Source organism: Heterodontus francisci, chromosome 36 (assembly GCF_036365525.1).
Source record: "Heterodontus francisci isolate sHetFra1 chromosome 36, sHetFra1.hap1, whole genome shotgun sequence".
In the NCBI taxonomy this organism is placed as follows: domain Eukaryota; kingdom Metazoa; phylum Chordata; class Chondrichthyes; order Heterodontiformes; family Heterodontidae; genus Heterodontus; species Heterodontus francisci.
Window position 1 is genome coordinate 44,738,122 of NC_090406.1, and position 23,261 is coordinate 44,761,382.

Sequence of the window (23,261 nt, forward strand, 5' to 3'; positions counted from 1 at the left end):
TCCCCAGGCGAGGCGGAAGCGGGTTCGCCACCGACTTGTACGTTGGAGGCCAGCTCCTGTCCACCCACCATAAAATTCCGGCCAATGGACTTAGTCTCACTAATATTTAACTGGAGGAAATTTCTGCTCATCCAATACTGGGGCCGGAATTTTATGTTGGGCTGGAGGCTCCGCCCACTGGCCAAAAAGTCAGGGGCGTGCCTCCCTCTGCTGGGTCTGGAAGCCACACTGTGATTTTATGTGGCCGAGGCCCTAAATTGACCCCGAGCAGGACGTCTGCCCCGCTGAGGCAGGACGTCCCGCCTTCAAGAGCTGCCGGCCAATCGGGGCCAGCAGCTCTCCGTCCCAGCAGTGCCACCTGGAGCAGTGACCACTGCTGGGACTGCATCCAGCCAGAAAAGCAAGTGGGACGCTGGCCCCAGAATGGAGGTAAGTGTGTGGGGCCTTGTTGGGGACAATCGGCCAGGCTCCAAGGGGACTTAATTGCGGTGGAATGTAGTGCAGTGGGGGTGGCTTGTGCCGTTGAGGAGCCCTTCCTGGGGATCAGGATGCCCGATAAGGAGCCCCCCCCCCCCCCAAGCCTGCAAGGAGGCTGCCAGGTTTTACTGCGCGGCCTCCTGAGGTCTTGAACTGCCTGCCTGCTGCCGGTAATATACCAGCAGCGGTGGGAGGAGATCTTTAAGTGGCAGTAATTGGCCACTTAAAGGCCTTAGTTGGCCTGGAGTGGGCGAGACGCTTCTCACTGCTGCCGCGGCTCATAAAATTGCAATGGGGGCAGGGAAGGCGATGGAAATGGCACCCCCACCTCCCACTCAATTTTATGTGGCCCTCCTCCCCCCACCTCCAGCCTGCTCCTACAGGGGGTGTAAAAGTCTGGCCTGGATGTCGGATGAGCAGTCTGATAATTTAGCAAGAGTGGATAGCTGAGAGGTGGTGGTGAGATAGAGGTGGTTGTCGTCAGTGTACGTGTGAAAACTAACACCGTGCTTTCGGATGATGTCGCTACCGTGCAGCATGCAGATGCGAAATAGGAAGGGGCCAAGGATAAATCCTTAGGAGACACCAGAAATAATAGTGCAGGTGAAGGAAGAGAAGCCATTGCAGGTGAAACTCTGGCTATGATTATAGATAAGAATTGAAGCATGTGCGAGCAGTTGCATTCAACTGGACGACAGTGCAGAGGCATGGGAGGAGGATGATGTGGTCAACTGGGTCAAAGACTGCAGACAGGTTGAGAAGGACAAGGAAGAATAGTTTACCTTTGACACAATCACATAGGATGTCATTTGTGTCTTGGTTTTAGGGGATTAAGTTATGAGGGCAGGTTGCATAAACTTGGCTTGTATTCCCTTGAGATTGAGGCATGATCTGGTCAAGGTGTTTATAAGATCAAAAGGATTTGATGGGGTGGATACGAAGAATCTTTTTTCTCTGATGGGAGAATCAAGAATCTTTGAATTATCACTGGGCCATTTAGGAGGAAAATCAGGAAGCACTTTTTCACACAAAACAGGGTAAAACTATGGAATTCTCTTCTTCAAAAGCCTGTGCTGGTGGGACAATTGGAGCTTTCAAGACTGAGATCGATAGATGTCAGTTATGTAAGGTTATCAAAAGATCTGGAGCTAAGACTGGTAAATCGAATTGAGATACAGATCAGTCATGATCCGATTGAATAGCGGTACATGTTCAAGGGACTGAATGAAATCTTTCGTGCTGTTTTTTTTCAGATGTACTTTAACTCAACGATATCTGACTGCACCAAACTCCTGAAGCCAGTGCTGGTTTTTGCCTTTGCAATTGCTGCAGGTATCTGTGGCCTGACCCAGATTACACAGTACAGGAGCCACCCAATAGATGTATATGTGGGTTTCATCTTTGGAGCCGGGATTGCTGCATACCTGGTGAGTGACTGATAGCGTATTACATAATCTCGTAAATACAGTTATGTGCCAGTGATGAGGAGAAAAATGTACTGGGGGATGAATTTCCTCAGGGCCACTCACACTCTGCCACCTCTCTTATAAATGATCTCCCTGCTAAAGTTGTGGCCAGAGATCAGGAGGTCCTCTCAGCAGATTTACCCCTCTGCAATCACAAAGGAACAAAAACACTTGCACATATATAGCCCCTTCCAGGATATCCAAAATGCTTTACAGCCGACGAAATAAGTTTGAACTGTAGCTACTGTTGTAATCTCAAGAAACGTGGCAGCCAATTTGCATGCAGCATGATCCCACGAGATGCAATGAGATAATAACATAAGAAATAGGAGCAGGAGTAGGCCATTTGGCCCCTCGAGCCTGCTGCACCTTTCAATAAGATCATGGCTGGTCTGATTGTGGCCTTAACCTCACTTTCTTGCCTATCTCCCATAACCCTTAACTCCCTGGTAGATCAAAAATCTGTCTAACTCAGGCTTGAATATATTCAATGACCTAGCCTCCACTGCTTCAGAGAATTCCAAAGAATAATGATTCGTTGAAAGAAGAAATTCCTCCTCATCCGCATGTTAAATGGCGACTCCTTATTTTGAAACTGTGCTCCTGAGTTCTAGATTCCCCCACAAGGGGAAACATCCTCAGCATTGACCCTGTAAAGGGGGAGGTGGTGGCATAGTGGTAATGTCACTGGACTAGTAATCCAGAGCCCTGGTTAATGCCCTGGGGGACATGGGTTTGAACCCCCCATGGCAGATGATGAAATTTGAATTCAATTTATAAATCTGGAATTTTTTAAAAAAAACTAGTCTAATGGTGACTGTGAAACCATTGTCAATTGTTGTAAAAACCCATCTGGTTCACTAATGTCCTTTTAGAGAAGGAAATTTGCCATCCTTACTTGGTCTGGCCTGTACGTGACTCCCCCACAGCAATGTGGTTGATTCTTAAATGCCATCTGAAATGGCCTAGTAAGCCACTCAGTTCAAGGGAAATTAGGGGTGGGCAATAAATGCTGGCCTAGCTAGCGATTCCCACATCCTGCAAATGAATTTCAAAAAAACTCAGAATCTGAAATGTTTCAATAAGATCACCTCTCGTTCTTCCAAACGCCAATGAATATAGGTTCAACTTTTCCTCATAAGACAACCCCTCCATCCCAAGAATCAGCCTAGTGAACCTTCTTTGAACTGCTTCCAATGCAAGTATATCCCTCCTTAAATAAGGAGATCAAAACTGTGTGCAGTACTCGAGGTGTGGTCTCACCAATGTCCTGCAGTTATTGCAAAACTTTTTTACTATTATATTGCAATAAATGCCAAAATTCCATTGCCTTCCTAATTACTTGCTGTACCTGCCTGCTAACTTTTTGTGATTCATGTACAAGGACACCCAGATCCCTCTGTACCACAGCTTTCTGCAGTCTCTCTCCATTTAAATATTCTGCTTTTCTATTCTTCCTGCCAAAGTGGACAACCTCATATTTTCCCACATTATACTCATCAGCCAAATGTTTGCCCTCTCACTTAACCTATCGATGTCCCTTTGCAGACTCTTTGTGTCCTCACACTTGCTCTCCTATCGATCTTTGCATCGTCAGTAAATATGACCACAATGCACTTGATCCCTTCACCACAGTAATTAATATAGATTGTTAATTGTTGAGGCCCCAACATTGACCCCCTGTGGCATTCCACTAGTTACAGTTTGCTCACCTGAAAATGTTCCGTTTATCCCGACTCTCTATTTCCTGTTAGTTAGTCGGTCCGCTATCTGTGCTAACATATTGCGACATAGGTAAGAAATTAGCAAGCAGGACCTCAAAAGTAGTCATCTCCGGATTACTCCCAGTGCCACACGCAAGTGAGTATAGAAATAGAAGGATAAGACAGGTGAATGCATGGCTGGAAAGATGATGTAGGTGGGAGGGCTTTAGATTCCGGGGACATTAGGACCGGCTCTGGGGGAGATGGGACCTATACAGGTCAAACGGGTTGCACCTGAACAGAGCCAGGACTGAGTTCCTTGCAGGACATTTTGCTAGTGCTGTTGGGGAGGGTTTAAACTAGTTTGGCAGGGGGGTGGGGACCTGAGGGTAGACTCAGTTGGGACAAACTCAGAAATGAAAATGGAAGGCAGAAACTAATGGATGAATCTGGAAGACAGAGGTAACAAAGGTTAGAAAATAAAAAAAAGAGTTTGTCAGTGCTCAAAGGTATCTATTTCAATGCAAGGACTATAGCAAATAAAGCAGATGAGCTGAGGGCACAGAGACATGTGGCAGTATGATATCATAGTTATTACAGAAACATGGCTCACAGAAGGACAGGAATGGTTGCTCAACGTTCCTGGTTGCAGGGTTTTTAGACGCGATCGGGAGGGGGATAAGAAAGGGGGCGGAGTGGCAATTTTGGTCAAGGAAACTATTACAGCTGTGAGGAGGGATGATATGTTGGAAGGTTCATCAAATGAGGATATATGGATGGAGCTAAGGAACAGAAAAGGGCAATCACACTGCTGGGTGTGGACCCCCAAACCAGTCAGAGGGAGATAGAAGAGCAGATATGTAGGCAAATCTCTGAGTAGTGCAAGAACGATATGGCAGTAATAGTACGGGATTTTAACTCGGATATTAACTCGGATAGTTTTAGCGTGAAAGGAATTGAGGGAGCAGAATTCTTGAGGTGCATTCAGGAGAACTTTTTGACCCAGTATGTAGCAAGTCTAACAAGAGAGGGCCTAGTTTTAGACTTAGTTTTAGGAAATGAAGATGGTCAGGTGGAAGGGGTGGCAGTGGGAGAGCATTTTGGTGGTAGTGATCATAATTCAGTCACTTTTAACATAATTATGAAAAAGGGCAGAGATAGTACAAGAATTAGAGTTCTCAATTGGGGCAAGGCCAATTTTATTAACTGAGGAGTGATTTAGCGAAAGTGGACTGGAAACAGCTACTTGAAGGTAAATCACTGTCAGAACAGTGGGAGGCATTCAAAGGGGAGATTCAAGGGGTTCAAAGTAAACATGTTCCCACAAAAAAAAGGGTGAGACGGCCAAATCTAGAGCCCCGTGGATGTCAAGGAGCCTAAAGGGTACGATAAGGCAGAAAAGGAAAGCTTATGTCCGACACCAAGAACTCAATACTGCAGAAAGCCGAGAGGAGTATAAAAACTGGAGGGGTGAAATCAAAAAGGAAATTAGGAGAGTGCATGAAAGAATATTGGCAAGCAAAATCAAGGTGAACCCAAAGATGTTTTATCAATACATTAAGAGTAAGAAAATAACTAAGGAGAGAGTAGGGCCCATAAAAAAATGAAAAAGTAGCCTATGTATGGGAGCGGAAGATGTTGGTATGATTCTTAATGAATACTTTGCGTCTGTCTTCACAAAAGAGCGGGACGATTATAGATATTGTAGTTAAGGAAGAGGAATGTGAAGTATTGGATGTGATAAATGTAGGGAGAGAGGAAGTATTCATGGGATTAGCATCCTTGAAAGTTGATAAATCACCAGGGCCAGATGAAATGTACCGTAGGCTGTTAAAAGAAACCAGAGAGAAAATAGCAGAAGGTCTGACCATCATTTTCCAGTCCTCACTGGATACAGATGTGGTGACGGAAGATTGGAGAACTGCTAATGTTGTACATCTGTTTAAAAAGGGAGCAAAGGATAGACTGAATAGACAGGCCAGTCAGTCTAACCTCAGTAGTGGGTAAATTATTGGAATCTATTCTGAAAGACAGGATAAACTGTCACTTAGAAAGGCACAGGTTAATCAAGTAAATAAATAAAAGCAAAATACTGCGGATGCTGGAAATCTGAAATAAAAACAAGAAATGCTGGAAATACTCAGCAGGTCTGGCAGCATCTGTGGAGAGACGAGCAAAGTTAACGTTTCAGGTCAGTGACCCTTCATCAGAACTAGCAAATATTAGAAATGTAAAAGGTTATAGTCCTGCCACCTGGTGGCAGGACTATATCTCCAACACAGAAGTCCTTGAAGCGGCCAACACCCCCAGCTTATACACACTACTGAGTCAGCGGCGCTTGAGATGGCTTGGCCATGTGAGCCGCATGGAAGATGGCAGGATCCCCAAAGACACATTGTACAGCGAGCTCGCCACTGGTATCAGACCCACCGGCCGTCCATGTCTCCGTTATAAAGACGTCTGCAAACGCGACATGAAATCGTGTGACATTGATCACAAGTCGTGGGAGTCAGTTGCCAGCATTCGCCAGAGCTGGCGGGCAGCCATAAAGACAGGGCTAAATTGTGGCGAGTCGAAGAGACTTAGTAGTTGGCAGGAAAAAAGACAGAGGCGCAAGGGGAGAGCCAACTGTGCAACAGCCCCAACAAACAAATTTCTCTGCAGCACCTGTGGAAGAGCCTGTCACTCCAGAATTGGCCTTTATAGCCACTCCAGGCGCTGCTTCACAAACCACTGACCACCTCCAGGCGCGTATCCATTGTCTCTCGAGATCAGGAGGCCCAAAAGAAAGAAAAGGTTATAAGCAAGTACAGCGGGGGTGGGGCAGGAGATAACAAAGGAGAAGGTGTAAATAGGACAAGGTCACAGAATAGTTGACCAGAAGGTCGTGGAGCAAAGGCAAACAATGTGTTAATGGTGTGTTGAAAGACAAAGCATTATTACAGATAGGGTGTTAATGGACTGAAAATTGAACAGCCGCAAGTACAAACATAGAAAGAAAACCGTGAGTAAGCAAACAGAACAAACTAAGATGAAATAAAATAAAATAAACACTAAAATTATTAAAAAAAGGAAAAAGAAAAAAAAACTAAAAATAAAAGTAAAATGGGGGGCCCATCATGCTCTGAAATTATTGAATTCAATGTTCAGTCCAGCAGGCTGTAGTGTGTCTAATCGGTAAATGAGATTCTGTTCCTCGAGCTTGCATTGATGTTCACTGGAACGCTGCAGCAAGCCCAGGACAGAGATTGTGAGCATGAGAGCAGGGGGGAGTGTTGAAATGGCAAGCAACCGGAAGCTTGGGGTCCTGCTTGCGGACCGAGCGGAGGTGTTCCGTAAAGCGGTCACCCAGTCTGTGTTTGGTCTCCCCAATGTAGAGGAGACCACATTGTGAGCAGCGAGTACAGTATACTACATTGAAAGAAGTACAATTAAATCACTGCTTCACCTGAAAGGAGTGTTTGGGGCCTGGGATAGTGAGGCGAGAGGAGGTAAATGGGCAGGTATTACACCTCCTGCGATTGCAGGGGAAGGTGACATGGGAAGGGGACAAGGCGGTGGGGGTAATGGAGGAGTGGACCAGGGTGTCACGGAGGGAATGATCCCTTCGGAACACTGATAGGGGAAGGGAGGGAAAGATGCGTTTGGTAGTGGCATCATGCTGGAGGTGGCGTAAATGGCGGAGGATGATCCTTTGGATCTGGAGGCTGATGGGGTGGAAAGTGAGGACAAGGGGAACCCTGTCGCGGTTCTGGGAGGGAGGGGAAGGGTGAGGGTAGAGGTGCGGTTGAGGGCCCTGTCAACCACACTGGGGGGGAATCCTTGGTTGAGGAAAAAGGAAGACATATCAGAAGCGCTGTCATGGAAGGTAGCATCATCAGAGCAGATGCGTCGGAGACGAAGAAACTGGCAGAATGGAATGGAGTCCTTACAGGAGGCAGGGTGTAAAGAAGTGTAGTCGAGGTAGCTGTGGGAGTCAGTGGACTTATAATGGATATTAGTAGACAGCCTATCACCAGAGATGCGATAGAGAAGTCGAGGAAGGGAAGGGAAGTGTCAGAGATGGACCATGTAAAGGTGAGAGAAGGGTGGAAATTAGAAGTAAAGTTGATGAAGTTTTCCAGTTCCGGGCGGGAGCAGGAAATGGCACTGATACAGTCATCAATGTACCGGAAAAAGAGTTAGGGGAGGGGGCCTGAGTAGGACTGGAACAAGGAAAGTTTGACGTATCCCACAAAAAGACAGGCATAACTAGGACCCATGTGGGTACCCAGTGCAACACCTTTTACTTGAAGGAAGTGAGTGGAGTTGAAGGAGAAGTTGTTCAATGTGAGAACAAGTTCAGCCAGGCGGAGGAGGGTGGTGGTGGATGGGGACTGGTTGGGCCTCTGTTCAAGGAAGAAGTGGAGAGCCCTCACACCATCCTGGTGGGGGATGGAGGTGTAGAGAGATTGGACGTCCATAGTGAAGAGGAGGCAGTTGGGGCCAGGAAACTGGAAATTGTCAAAATGACGTAGGGCGTCAGAAGAGTCACAGATGTAGGTGGGAAGAGACTGGACCAGCGGAGAAAAGATAGCGTCAAGGTAGGAAGAAATAAGTTCAGTGGGGCAGGAGCAGGCTGACACAATGGGTCTGCCGGGACAGTCCTGTTTGTGGATTTGCTGCAGTGTTCCAGTGAACATCAAGGCAAGCTCGAGGAACAGAATCACATTTACCGATTAGACACACTACAGCCTGCTGGACTGAACATTGAGTTCAATAATTTCAGAGCATGACGGGCCCCCCATTTTACTTTTATTTTTAGTTATTTTTTTCTTTTTCCTTTTTAATTTTTTTTGTGTTTATTTTATTTTATTTCGTCTTAGTTTGTTCAGTTTGCTTACCCACTGTTTTTTTTTCATGTTTGTACTTGTGGCTGTTCAAGATTCAGTCCATTAACACCCTATCTGTAATAATGCTTTGTCTTTCAACACACCATTAACATATTGTTTGCCTTTGCTCCACGGCCTTCTGTTCAGCTATTCTGTGACCTTGTCCTATTTACACCTTCTTTGTTATCTCTTGCCCCACCCCTGCTTTACTTGCTTATAACCTTTCACATTTCTAATATTTGCCAGTTCTGAAGCAGGGTCACTGATCTGAAACGTTAACTCTGCTTCTCTCTCCACAGATGCTGCCAGACCTGCTGAGTATTTCCAGCATTTCTTGTTTTTATTACAGGTAAATCAAGGATAGTCAGCATGGATTTGTTAAGGGGAGATCTTGTTTGACCAACTTGCTCAAATTTTTTGAAGAAGTAACAAGGAAGATAGATGAGGGTAGTGCAGTTGATGTGGTCTACATGGATTTTAGCAAGGCTTTTGACAAGGTTCCACATGGCAGACTGGTTAAAAAAATAAAATCCTATGGGATCCATGGAATTGCAACAAGGTGGATACAAAATTGGCTCTGTGGCAGGAAACAAAGAGTAATTGTTGACCAGTGTTTTAGCGACTGGAGGGCTGTTTCCAGTGGCATTCTGCAGGGCTCAGTACTGGGTCCCCTGCTTTTTGTGGTATATATTAACAATTTGGACGTAAATATAGGGGGCATGATCAAGAAGTTTGCAGACGACACAAAGATTGGCCGTGTGGTAGATAGCGAGGAGGATAGCTGTAGGCTGCAGGAAGACATTGATGGTCTGGTCAGATGGGCAGAAAAGTGGCAAATGGAATTCAACCTGGAGAAGTGTGAGGTGATGCGCATGGGGAGGTTAAACAAGGCAAAGGAATACACGATTAATGGGAAAATACTGAGAGGTGTAGAGGAGGTGAGGGACCTTGGAGTGAATGTCCACAGATCCCTGAAGGTAGGAGGCCAGGTCGATAAGGTGGTTAAGAAGGCATATGGAATCCTTTCCTTTATTAGCCGAGGTATAGGATGTAAGAGCAGGGAGGTAATGCTGGAACTGTATAAATCATTGGTAAGGCCACAACTTGAGTACTGTGTGTAGTTCTGGTCACCTCATTACAGAAAGGATGTAATTGCACGAGAGAGGGTACAGAGGAGATTTACGAGGATGTTGCCAGGACTGGAAAAATGCAGCTATGAGGAAAGATTGGACAGGCTGGGTTGTTCTGCTTGGAACAGAGAAGGCTGAGGCGGGATCTGATTGTAATGTACAAAATTTTGAGGGGCCTGGATAGAGTGGAGGTGAAGGGTCTATTTACCTTAGCAGAGAGGTCAGTGACTAGGGGGCATAGATTTAAAGTGATTGGTAGAAAAATTAGAGGGGAGATGAGGAAAAACTTTTTCACCCTGAGGGTGGTGATGGTCTGGAATGCACTGCCTGAAAGGGTAGTTGAGGCAGAGACCCTCAACTCATCCAAAAGGAGTCTGGATATGCACCTCAAGTGCCATATTCTGCAGGCGGACCAAATGCTGGAAGGTGGGATTAGAATAGGTGGATCGGTTTTCGGCCAGCACAGACACGATGGGCCAACTGGCCTCTTTCTGTGCCTTAAACTTTCTATGATTACCCCCTACAGCATGAGCTCTTATCTTGTGTCATAACCTTTTATGTGGCACCTTATTGAATGCTTTTTGGAAATCTAAATACACTACATCTACGAGATTTCCTTTATCCACCCTGTTCATCATATCCTCAAAGAACTCTAATAAAGTTGTCAAACATGATTTCACTTTCATAAAACCCTGTTGACTCTGCTTGACTACATTATGATTTTCTAACTGTCCTGCTACTACTTCCTTAATGATGGATTCCAGCATTTTTCCAATGACAGATGTTAGGCTAACTGGCCTATAGTTTCCTGTTTTCTGTCTGCCTCCTTTCTTGAATCGGGCTGTTACATTTGCAGTTTTCCAATCCACTGAGACCTTTCCAGAAGCTATGGAATTTTGGAAGATTACAATCAATGCATCCACTATCTCTGCAGCCACTTCTTTTAAGACCCTGGGATGCAGGCTATCAGGACAAGGGACTTATCAGCCTTTCGTCTCATTAGTTATCCTCATACCTTTTCTCTAGTGCTAGTTATTGTTTCAAGATTATCCCTCCCTTTTGCCCCATGATTTTTTACTATTACTGGGATGCTTTTTGTGTCTTCTACCATGAAGACAGATACAAAATACTTGTTCAAAGCATCTGCCATTTCTTTGTTTCCCATTATTAATTCCCCAGCCTCATCCTCTATGGAACCAATGCTTATTTTAGCTACTCTTTTCCTTTTTATATACTTGTAGAATCTTTTGCTGTCTGTTTTTATCATTCCTGCTAGTTTACTCTCATATCTTAATTTCTCCTTATTTTTTACCCATCCTTAGCTGGTTTCTAAAATTTCCCCGATCTTCTGGCCTACCACTAATTTTCACAGCATTGTACGACTTTTCTTTCAGTTTGATACCATCCTTAACTTCCTTAGTCAGCCTCGGATGATGCATACTTCTCATAGAGTCTTTCTTTCTCAATGGAATATTTCTTTATTGAGAGTTATGAAATATCTCCTTAAATGTCTGCCACTGCTTCTCTCTGTCTTACCTTTTAACCCATTTTCCCAGTCCACTTTAGCCAACTCTGTCTTCATACACTTGTAAACACCTTTATTTAAGTTTAAGACACTAGTTCCAGACCCAATATTTTATCCTCAAACTAAATGTGAAATTCTATCATGTTATGATCATCCTTTATTCTGAGGTAATTAATCCTGTCTCAGTACACATTACCAGTCTAAAATAGCCTGCTCCCTGGTTGGTTCCAGAACATACTGTTCGAAGAAACTGTCCCGAACAGACTCTATGAACTCATCCTCCAGGCTCCCTTGGCCATTTTGATTTGTCCAATCAATATGAAGATTAAAACAGCCCACAATTATTGCAGTACCTTTCCTACAAGTCACCATTATTTCTTGATTTATACTGTGTCCTACAGTGTAGCTACTGTTGGGCTTATAAACTACTCTCACCCAGTGACTTTTTTCCTTTGCTATTTTTTATCTCCATCCAAACTGTTTCTATGTCTTTGGCCTCCTTATCTCGAGAGACAATGGGTAAGTGCCTGGAGCTGGTCAGTGGTGTGTGGAGCAGCGCCTGGAGTGGCTATAAAGGCCAATTCTAGAGTGACCGGCTCTTCCACAGGTGCTGCAAAAAAATTTGTTTGTCGGGGCTGTTACACAGTTGGCTCTCCCCTTGCGCTTCTGTCTTTTTTCTTGTCAACTGCTAAGTCTCTTCGACTCGTCACACTTTAGCCCCGCCTTTAAGGCTGCCCGCCAGCTCTGGCGAATGCTGGCAACTGACTCCCACGACTTGTGATCAATGTCACAGGACTTCATGTCGCATTTGCAGACATCTTTAAAGCGGAGACATGGACGGCCGGTGGGTCTGATACCAGTGACGAGCTCGCTGTACAATGTGTCCTTGGGTATCCTGCCATCTTCCATGCGGCTCACATGGCCAAGCCATCTCAAGCGCCGCTGACTCAGTAGTGTGTATAAGCTGGGGATGTTGGCCGTCTCGAACTTCTGTGTTGGAGATATGGTCCTGCCACCTGATGCCAAGTATTCTCCGGAGGCAGCGAAGATGGAATGAATTGAGACGTCGCTCTTGGCTGACATCTTGATATTCTGAGCCAAGATCATTTCTCACTATAGTGATCTTATCCTTTACTAACAGAGCTATCCCACCTCCTTTTCCTTTCTTCCTATCCTTCCAAAATGTCAAATACCCCTGCCTATTCAATTCCCAGCCTTGGTCACCTTGTAACCACATTTCTGTAAGGGCTATGAAATCATTTATTTATATTTATGCCATCAATTCATCCACGTTGTTACAAATGCTGTGTGCTTTCAGATAAAGAGCCCATTAATTTTTTTTTACCATTTTCCCGAGTCTGACCTTATTTGCTGGTGTACACTTATGTTTGTATACTCTGTCCTTTCTTGTCACACTTTAGTTATCATTATCCATAATGCTACCCTGCACTGTTGCCTTGCTCTTTCTCTTTAACTTTCCAAATTTCCCTTCACCTAACCCCCCCCCCCCCCCCCCCCCCACTATTTAGTGTAAAGCCCTCTCTACAGCACTATTTATATGATTTGCCAGGACACTGGTCCCAGTGCGGCTAAGGTGAAGGCCGTCCCAATGGTACAGCTTCCTCTTTCCCCAGTCCTGGTACCAGTGCCCCATGAATCAAAATCCATTTCTCCCTCACCAATTCTTGAGCCACACATTCAACACTCCAATCTAATTTACCCTATGCTAGTGGCTCAGGTAGCAATCCAGAAGTTATTATCTTTGCGGTTCTGCTTTTTAATTTAGCCCTTAGGTGCTCATAGTCCCTCAGCAGAACCTCTTTCTTAGTCCTACTTCTGTCGTTGGTACCCACATGGACCACGACAACTGAATTCTTCCCCTTCCACTTAAAGTTCCTGTCCAGCCCCGAGAAGATGTCCTTAATCCTGGCACCAGGCAGGCAACACAGCCTTCGGGACTCGTGCTGTCGGCTGCAGAGAACAAAATGTACCCCCTTAGCTATACTGTCCCTTACTCCTACGACATTCCTTTTTATTCCCAACGCACCCCACTCCACTCCACTTAAATGGCACCCTGCACCACAGCGCTGTGGCCAGTTTTCTCATCCTCCCTGCAGTTCCTGCTCCTGTCCACACAAGCTGCAAGAACCTTGAACCTGTTGGACTGAGACTCCTCCAGTGCTACTGTCACCATCCCCATACTTGCCTCACTTGTAGTCACACCCTTCTGTCCCTGACCGTGGACGATATCTGAAGTACCTAATGGGTATGACTGCCTCCTAGAACAAAGTGTCCAGGTAACGTTGTCCCCTTCCTGATTCATCGGAGGGTCTGAAGCTCAGATTCTAGCTCATCAACTCTGAGCCGAAGCTCTTCGAGCTGCAGACCAGATAATTTGTTTGTTTAGTGGTGTTGGTTGAAGGATAAATGTTGGCCCAGAACACCAAGGAGAATCTCCCCTGCTCTTCATCAGATGGTGCTGTGGGATCTTTTAGGTCCATCTGAGAGGCCAGATATGGCCTTGGTTTAAAATCTCATCTGAAAGACGGCAACATCAACAGCGTGGCACTCCCTCAGTATTGCACTGTAATATCAGCCTAGATTATGTGCTCAAGTCTCTGAAGTGGGACTTGAACTCATGGCTTTCCTGATTTCAAGGGGTGATTGTTGACACCGAGCCACAGCTGATACCTAGTGGAGCGAATGGCAACAATCCCAATTAGTAACACTTGCCCAATGAAACAAAATTGAGAGTTGTAACTTGTAATTGATTAACAGTCCGGAAGCTCTGGTACTGACATTGTGAATGATTCATTAAGGAGTCACCACAGAGGGCAGGATCAGCTTCTAGTATTGCTGCCAGTGTTCCATTTACAGACCAATTACAATTGATCTTTTTTCCAACTTTTAGCTTGGTCCTCGTTGGATTATTGCTGTGCTGAGGCTTTTTCAATAAATGCAACTCATTTTCAGCCTGAGTGATTGAGTGCTTATTAACACGGCAGTTGCTGATTCTGTAGAATCAATAAGAAACACTAGGATGGGGACATGGTATGCCCTAGAACCATAGATTCTCATTAATTGGACGTCAAGAGACATTAACAGAAAATGATCTTATCATCAGAGTACTTACATTCCAAATCTGAGTTTCGCCCCTTCAAAATCTAAGCGTCACAATCAGACTTAACATCCTTCCATTTTTTTCTGTAAGTAGTTTATCATTTTGGTAACCTCATGCATAAATTATTCGAAGATGTTTATGTCATTCTACCATGTATTTATACATGCAAAAATGCAATCACTGCGTTGGATCTGGAACTGTTCCCATTTTATGTAACCAGGGTCAGCATCAAGCACTTCTGAACTAAGTATAGCAGAGCCAGATAGAGGGTAAAGCTCTCTCTACTCTGTCCCAACAACATTACCTCAATACCAATGTCAGAAGAGCATTTCCTATTGTGCCAGTGTGACATTCTTTTCCCATTTCCCACAAGGAGAGATTGAGTAGAATGGGCCTGTATTCTCTGGAGTTTAAAAAAGGAAGGTCATTTCATTGAAACATATAACATTCTTAGAGGGCTTGATGCAGTTTCACCAGTCTAGAACTCGAGGTCATAGATTCAGAATAGGGGGTTGGCCATTTAGGACTGTGATGAGGAGAATTTCCTTCACTCAGAGGGTTGTGAATCTTTGGAATTCTCTACCCTGGGGCTGTGGATGCTCATACATTAAGTATGTACAAGGCTGGGATTGATAAATTTTTCGGCACTAAAGGAAATCAAAGGATATGGGGTATATGATGGAAAAATTGAGGGAGAAAGTCAGCCATGACCTTATTCAATTGTGGAGCAGGCTCTAGGGGCCGAATGGCCTAAGTGCTATTCCTATTTCCTTATGTAGACTGGGCTGGATTTAAATTTAGTTTCTGGAGATGAAAGACCAGTTTCTAACTCACTGTGCCACTCACTTCTCCTTTTGCATCTATCATCTAGGACCAGAAAATCTATCCACAGCAACTTGCATTTATATTGTACCTTTAACCTAATAAAACGTCCGGCAAGGACCAATCAAATTACAAGTTCAAGACCAACAAAAGTTGTGCCTTCCTGAGGTACACTGCAGAGCGACGGGGCAGGTTGGATAGTGAAATAATTCACAGCTACCCCACTGCGACAGACACATTTGCCAACTAATCGTTTCCATTGACACCTCTTTACCAGTGTCTTGTCTATGGGCATTAATTATACATACGGATTTGACAAGCGATGAAGGTTCTAGGATAATTATAGCTTAGCAAATGTTACAACAATATACTGGTTTACTGAAGCAAGTCTTAATCTGTTTTTTTTAATGAAACTAGATAAAGGATGCATGTTATTTATTCAGTGATCTGTCAGCTGTAAGTATAATAATTAACTTAGACATCTAAACTTTATTCTAACGGCACTTTTCTGTGAAATCGTAATGGAGTGTGGTATTTTATACATGAGGACATTGCCATTTTACAAAGGAATTGCAGGCCACCATTAGGGAAGTACACACCATGTGATATCATCTGTTAGAATGTTTAGCAGCATGAGGCCATTCAGCCCCTTGAGCCTATTCCACCATTCAGTTAGATCCAGGCCGATCTGTGCCTCAACTCCATTTCTCCACCTTCACTTTATATCCCTTGATGCCCTGACTTAACAAAGATCTAGCGTTCTCAGTCTTGCAAATTTCAATTGATCCTCAGCATCCATAGCCTTTTAGGGGACAGTATTCCGGATTTCACTACCTTGTGTGAGCAATCCCGATTTCATTCCTTATTGTAAGATTGTTCTGGATTTCCCCCATCAGAGGAAATAATGCCTCTGTCTCTACCTTGTCAAAACCCTTTATCACTTCAATCAGATCAACCTTTCACACTCAAGGGAATACCAGGAAAGTTTTGCAACCAGTAATTGGTGATTTACTTTCAGCTACTTAAAAGAAGCATTTGTTTCATGTCAAGAATAGAAAGATATGCTGATAAGGTTAGATTAAGTAAGGTGGGAGGAGGATCATTGTAGTACAGACCAGTTGGGCTGAATGGCCTGTTTCTGTGTTGCAAATTTGATGTTATTCTATGTAACACCATTGTTGTGAGATCCTATGCTACACTTCTGTTGAGAAATGCAAGCTGAGGGTTTGATACACTGAAGAGATTGAGGTGAAGGCCCTCTCAGTGGACAAGGTCAGTACGTCCAATGAAGTTACAATGGCACATAAGTGGAAAGAGCGAGAAAATTCAGGGCCTACATGACTATGAATTAAAGTAGAATTCAGGATTTTAAGGAAGAGTTTAATTCCCTGGCGGTAACATAGCTGCTCTTGGTGAACACAATTTCTTTTGAAATTAAGAAGTGGTTTGATCTCTTTTTTTTTCATCTTCAGTACAGATGGTCCTTAATTTCAAAGCTTAAACTGAATGTGGGTTGTCAGACTCAATCATATTTCAGGCATGAAAATTGGATATTATTGTTCCTTATTTTACTTTCACAGGGATTTCATGCCGTGGGTAACTTCAAGGCATCAGAGGATACTTCTCCCACGAAACATCCGCCTAAGGGTGGGCTCAGGCCCCTGACACACCTACGCCATGACTCTGTCTATCAGCAAAGTAAATCCCTTAGCACGGACGAGCTGAATCCGCAGCCGAGGCTCGATGGTCTGGATCACCACCTGGCACAACGAGAGAAAAATTCCCTTAACAGCCTGAAACGCGCTAGTGTCGATGTGGAACTACTAGCACCGCGCAGCCCAATGGGCAAGGAAAACATGGTGACCTTCAGCAACACTTTGCCCCGTGTCAACACACCTAATCTGGATGAAGCTGCCCGCCGTCACATGACGATCCACGTCTCAATGGACGCCTCTCGGTCCAAGCAGCTCATTTCCCAATGGAAGCAAAAGTCAATTGACTGCATGTCTTTGGATCATGACCCGACTATCAGCCAATCACAGCCCCAAATGAGGACGGCTTTGGAGTTGAGAGGTGCAGCGTTTGACCAAGATGAGGCCATGCCGTCATCACTGTATCCCACAGTGCAAGCCAGGAACTCAGAAAGAGGTAGTGGTGCACGGGTACTGATCCAGTCAAGGCCTGGGCCCTCTCAGCTGGTTCATATTCCTGAAGAAACCCAAGGAAATGTCAGCACATCCCCCAAGAGTAATTCAGCTCGGGCAAAGTGGATGCTCATGGCAGAGAAGGGAGGAGTCCCACGGCCCAACAACCAACCACGCATCATGCAGGTCATTGCCATGTCAAAGCAGCAAAGTATGATCACGGTAACCCCGAAACACTCCGAGGGGTCAAGTAGCTCGGAGTCCTCGCACTACAAATCCCCTTCCGAGCGCGACTCCTCCAGCATTGTCACAGTCGATGCCCATGGGTCCCATCCAATCGTGCATGTCTCTTCTGGAAATGGCGGTGTGGGACCCTGGGAATGGAAATCTCCTCAGGGCAGCGCAGACATTCACGACGCCTATGAGTTGAATGACCTGAACAGGGACTACAGAAGCTATAGGTCGGCCAAAAATAGCGGCATCTCACCTGGTTCGTCTGCCAGTGACCTTGAACAGGAAGATGCTCGTTTCTGCAGCGTCGCCACAATCAACGTTGCAGGAGCTGAGAGGAGTGAAACCAATTCAGAGACACTGACCATTGCCTCTAGCCGGGACTCGACATTGAGAAGAAAACCTAACACCGTATTCCTAGGTGAGCGGGAATCCAGCACAGATAGTGATCAGGATGCTTACTTCAAGAAACTTCAAGCCAACAGGAGGTTCAAAGACTGAACAGGGCCTTTAAAATGGATTGGCATCTCTTGTACATAGCCTATTGAAGTATTCAGGGTACCAAATCCCTACAATGTTTAACTGTTGAGAATTGGCTATCCATGCAATGCGTTGATTCCCACATTGAACAAACTGGGAGCAATAAAAGAGTTTCGATGGAGATCTCTGTTTTCAGACTTTTCCAGCTTGATTCATACCCTTCTTCAAAACTGATTTCATTGCAGTTTGAGCCTTTCCCTTGAATCAGAGGACAAACGAAAGGGTGGGAATAGAGATCCAGGTTTAAAGATCCAAGAACCTTCGTGGGATTTTGTTCAGATATTGTTGAGAAAGAAGAATGAAAGAACGAAGGAATTGCATTTAATAGCACATTTCGTGACGTCAGAACGTCCCAAAGCACTTCACAGCCAATTAATTACTTAAGAGGCCAGGATGTTATGGGCCATTTTAACTCATATGTCACTTGTGTTCTAACCTACTTCAAGCTTTTGAAATTGTAGTCTTGTATTTAAGTTGTGGTTTTAAATTGATAATGGTTAAAGAAACAAGAAATGAGACTTGTATCATTTGTGGTTGACCCAATGGCGAATCTGTTACATTGTGATAATTTAATATGTGGTCAGCATTCTGTGCCAAACATGGTACTTTGTACAAGACATCAGGACAGTAATGCCTAGTATACCTGTGCCAAATGGTAGCCAACCTTTGCAAAATAAGCGTTGGCACAAACTTACGGACTGTTTAATTGTATAAGAGATACGTGGGTGCTAAAATCTTTTCATTGACGTGGTTATTGATTGTAAATAGACAAGCAAAGTGATCTCACCACTTAACTTGCTAGAACAAGACAGCAAGCTTGAGCTAAGAACAACTGAACAAAAGCAAAATACTGCAGATGCTGGAAATCTGAAATAAAAACAGAAAATGCTTGAAATACACAGCAGGTCTGGCAGCATCTGTGGAGAGAGAAGCCGAGTTAACATTTCAGTTTATTTCCACTCTGGAATTCTGATGAAAGGCCAACACTTTACAACATTAACTCTGTTTCTATCACCCCAGGTGCTCCTGACCCACTGAGTGATTCCAGCATTTCCTGTTTTTTAAATTTTAAAAACAAACGTGATTTAATCCTGATGTATGATCACTATGATATGGGGGAATATGAAACATCTGAGGTAGATATACTGCAAAACAGACTATTAGGTCGATATGTAGGACATGTATTGTCCAGTTTTGAAATGCAAGCAATATATGGGAATGCAATATGTTAATTAGATATTAGAGTCCATATTAATCGCCACACCAACCGGGATGTGGATGACAAATGATGCCTGTCATGTATTTCCCTTTAGTATGTTAAGTTTGAAGTTTGCACATCATAATTCAAAGGCCTAAATTGGCCAAGGCTCTTCCCAAGGACAGCACTGTGACTCATTATAACATATCTGATTGAATCTAACCAATTCTCAGCCACTTGCTGAAGATCAGTCCAATCCATAGGTGCTGTACATTTTGAACATCCACCTCCCCTTGCTGAGATTCACATTGGTGTCAGAACCGTACAGAGGAACACAACAATAGGAGTAGGCCATTCAACCCCTTGAGCCTGCTCTGCCAAGTGACACCCATTGTACTCTCCTTTGTTGAAGATTGGGAGGGGTGGAAAACAGGGATTCAATCACATGGAAAACATATAAATTGGGAAGAGGAGCAACCAGCCATGACTGCTTCAGGACTGCAGTGGGTGGCAGCTTTGCACAGAATCAAGACAATGTTTCATTTCCTCCAGCTAATGTTTCAGTTGCAATACTGTTTGGTGATGTTACGATTGCTTGTGAACCTCTTAATGACCAGGATTCGAAATGCATAGAGAGTCATTTTTATGAATGTTACTGGCTAGTTCTGAAAGCTACACAGAATGTTTACTTGATATATAATCTGAAAATAATAGTCGGCCTGCTTGATGTTTAGTGACGCCTGCTCATGTTGCACAGGATGATTGGTCAGTTTTTTTTAAAGCATTAGTCAATAAAACCAGCTCACTCAAAGCTATTGGCAACCCTTAGACCTCTAGAAGGAGTTTGCACTTCAGCAACTATGCCACTCATTCTAGAGTATTCCATGGGGCAGTGGGGTACAGTTGAGATTCAATGCTGGGTAATTCCATTCAAGATGGGTGGCGAGTTCATCAGTCAGAGCCAGGCTGTGTGGAAATGGAATATTCCAACTTATTTGGAAATGACAAGCTGATGGACTGTCCATCAGTATAGACGGCCACTGTCAGTCAGGCAGGTGACACCACCAGATGAAGAAGAACAATAAAGAGATGAGTTGGGTTAAAGTCAACTCCATGATATTGGGAATCTGAAAGCCCATGTGGCAGAGGAATGCAGATGAACACAGGTACACGCATGTAAACCCAGCATTTGAAAAATTGGTTGTGTGTAAATAGACAGTTACTAACAAAGTGGAGACTGGTTCCAAACAGCACTTCTTCTAGTGGTTGTCTGAATGATTACTGTTTATAGAGTAACTTTGTTATTAAGTGTGAGGAATAATGCGCCTGTCTTCGTGAAGCTAACTGTTGTGTTATGCTAGTGATTTTAATGGTAGGTCCAGATGTACTGAAGTATTTTGTACTTTGAAGGTGTCATTTGGACAGAAACAAGCTTTAGAATTAATGGTGAATTCAATAAACAATGTTTTTAAAAAATAGTGTGTATTGCATAGCTCTCCTCAGTTTCTGAGGAGCAACAGTTTCTTTAGAGTGTTGTTACTTATCTTCGATTCTCATCGCCCCCTCCATTGGCGGCCGTGTCTTCAACTGCCTGGGCCCTAAGCTCTAGACTTCCATCCCTAAATCTCTTTCTCTACCACTCTCTTCTCCTTTGTTACGACCAGGTGAGAACGAGGTCTAGGGTTCCCTTTCAGCCTTCACCTGGTCTTACTGTAACAGGGTTTATTTTTAAACACACTGTTTTTATCTCCCCCTTGGTGAATCCTTGTTCACTGCTTTCCAATTATAAAGCAAAGAAACCGGCACAAACAGGCTTTCTTAGGTTTAAAGGAGAAAAGTTGAAATTTATTAAACTTGAACTTTAATTCTAATTCGGTTGACGCCTATGGATACACGACGCACCCACAGTAGCATGCATGCGTGATAGACACATGCAGATAGAGACAGAAAAGAGCAGAAGAAATAAAGTGGAAAGGTTTGAGCCAATATCTGAAGAGTATTTGTTACAGTTATTCGAGCTCACTGTAGATTCCTTGATTGTAGGTAGATCTTGCTTTTCGTTGGGACCCAGTATTCTTAAACCTTGTTCCCTGTAGGAGATTTTTCTTTCTTGGGGTTCATGTATCTTCAGTGGATTCAGAGGCTTGTGAGAAAGAGATGAGAGCAGGCAGACAGGAGAGGCTGTGGCAAGCCAGCCAGGAGAGATCTCAGTCCAGAAGCATTCTGCTCTTTGCCCAAACTGCTCGTACAAATTTAAAAATATCAGGTTGCCCAGCAGGTTAGTCATGTGACTAGCTGGTTTGACCATGTGTGTTTGTGTATTCGGCCTCTTAACAGTCAACCTGCAATAGTGCCAACAGTGAGCTCCCCCACCTTCAACATCTGGTGGTCAAAAGTCCATTGTGGGTTGAATGTGTCAGGGAATGGTCCTTTTGCCCTTTCCAAGCACTCTGTGTTAGTATGCAAATGTCTTTCCAGCCAAGATCTGGAAACCTTTTAAAGCGAGTTCTTTCTTCACTTCAACAACAGTTTGAAATTTAATGTCCATGTGGCAAAATTAATATGCCTCATGCTTGGCAGGTGGGGGCCTGCATGGCACCTTTTAAGCTGTTCCTTAAAGCCTACCTGATTAACCAAGCTTTTGGTCACGGGTTTAGTTCTGCCCTATGTGGCTCAGTGTCAAATTTTCTCTAATAACGCTTCTGTGAAGCACCTTGAGATGTTTTTACTATGCCATAGGTGCTATATAAATGCAAGTCGCTGTTGTGGTGTGAATGACAGCAGAAAGGTGGTTTGTTTTCAGACAAATGGAGCTGTTGAGGTGATGAATGACAGCGCTGGAGAACAGAAGCTTTTTCTACTCTGTACCCAATGAAATGCACCAAAGCACGAACATATCACATGCAGCATATGCTATACGGATTTTCCTTCTCCATTGCTATGACAACATAAGGAAGCTGGCTCAGTGAACTACCTCCCTTGGGGCTTCAATGTAAACAAGTTAACGCTGGTGATATTTTCTTTATTCACATTTCTTTCAGGTGTGAAAATAGTTTTGAATCAAGAATCCAATCTATAACTCAATGCCATTTAAATTTATTGAGCAGATCACATGACAGTTCAACTTTCAAAAGAAAGACTTGCATTTATATAGTTCCTTTCATGACCTCAGTACATTCCAAAGCACTTTTCGGCCAATTAAGTACTTTTGAAGTGTGTTCACTTTTGTTGTGTAAGAAATGCAGCAGCCAAATTGTGCACAGCAAGTGCCCACTAACAGCAATGTGAAAATAACCAGTTCATCTGTTTTAGTGATGCTGGTTGAGGAATAAATGTTGGTCAGGACACCAGGGAGAACTCTCCTGCTCTTGAATAGTGCCATGGCATCTACTATGCTGATCATCCAACTCAGTAATCTCTTCCCGCATTCGTCCCATACCCTTTGATCTCTTTAGACCCAAGAGCTATATCTAGCTCCTTCTTGAAAACATACAATGTTTTGGTCTCAACTGCTTTCTGTGGTAGGGAATTCCACAGTCTCACCATTCTCTGGGTGAAGAAATTTCTCCTCATCTCAGTCCTGAAAGGTTTACCCCGTATCCTTAGACTATGACCCCTGGTTCTGGACTCCCCCACCATCGGGAGCACCCTTCCTGCATCTACCCTGTCAGATCCTGTTAGAATTTTATACGTTTCTATGAGATCCCCCCTCACTCTTCTGAACTCCAGCGAATATAATCCCAACCGACACAATCTCTCCTCATACGTCAGTCTCGCTATCCCAGGAATCAGTCTGGTAAAACTTCACTGCACTCCCGCTATAGCAAGGACATCCTTCCTCAGATAAGGAGACCAAAACTGCACACAATATTCCAGGTGTGGCCTCATCAAAGCTCTGTATAATTACAGCAAGACATCCCTGCTCCTGTACTCGAATCCTCTCGCTATGAAGGCCAACATACCATTTGCCTTTTTTACTGCCTATTGGATGCTTACCTTCAGCAACTGGTGTACGAGAACACCCAGGTCTCGT

At 44.1% G+C, this 23,261-nt stretch overlaps 1 protein-coding gene across 2 annotated transcripts in view; it reads left to right on the forward strand.

Annotated features, from left to right (window-relative positions):
* plppr3a (phospholipid phosphatase related 3a) overlaps nucleotides 1–20,667 on the forward strand; it is a 128,478-nt gene extending 107,811 nt beyond the window's left edge. For both annotated transcript variants that reach the window (XM_068016614.1, XM_068016615.1), the window contains 2 exons: nucleotides 1,731–1,904; nucleotides 16,696–20,667. In XM_068016614.1, the coding sequence (XP_067872715.1) occupies nucleotides 1,731–1,904; nucleotides 16,696–17,991 (1,470 nt within the window). In that variant the 3' untranslated portion in view covers nucleotides 17,992–20,667. The remainder of the gene's footprint in view (nucleotides 1–1,730; nucleotides 1,905–16,695) is intronic.
* The last annotated feature ends 2,594 nt before the right edge of the window (nucleotides 20,668–23,261 follow it).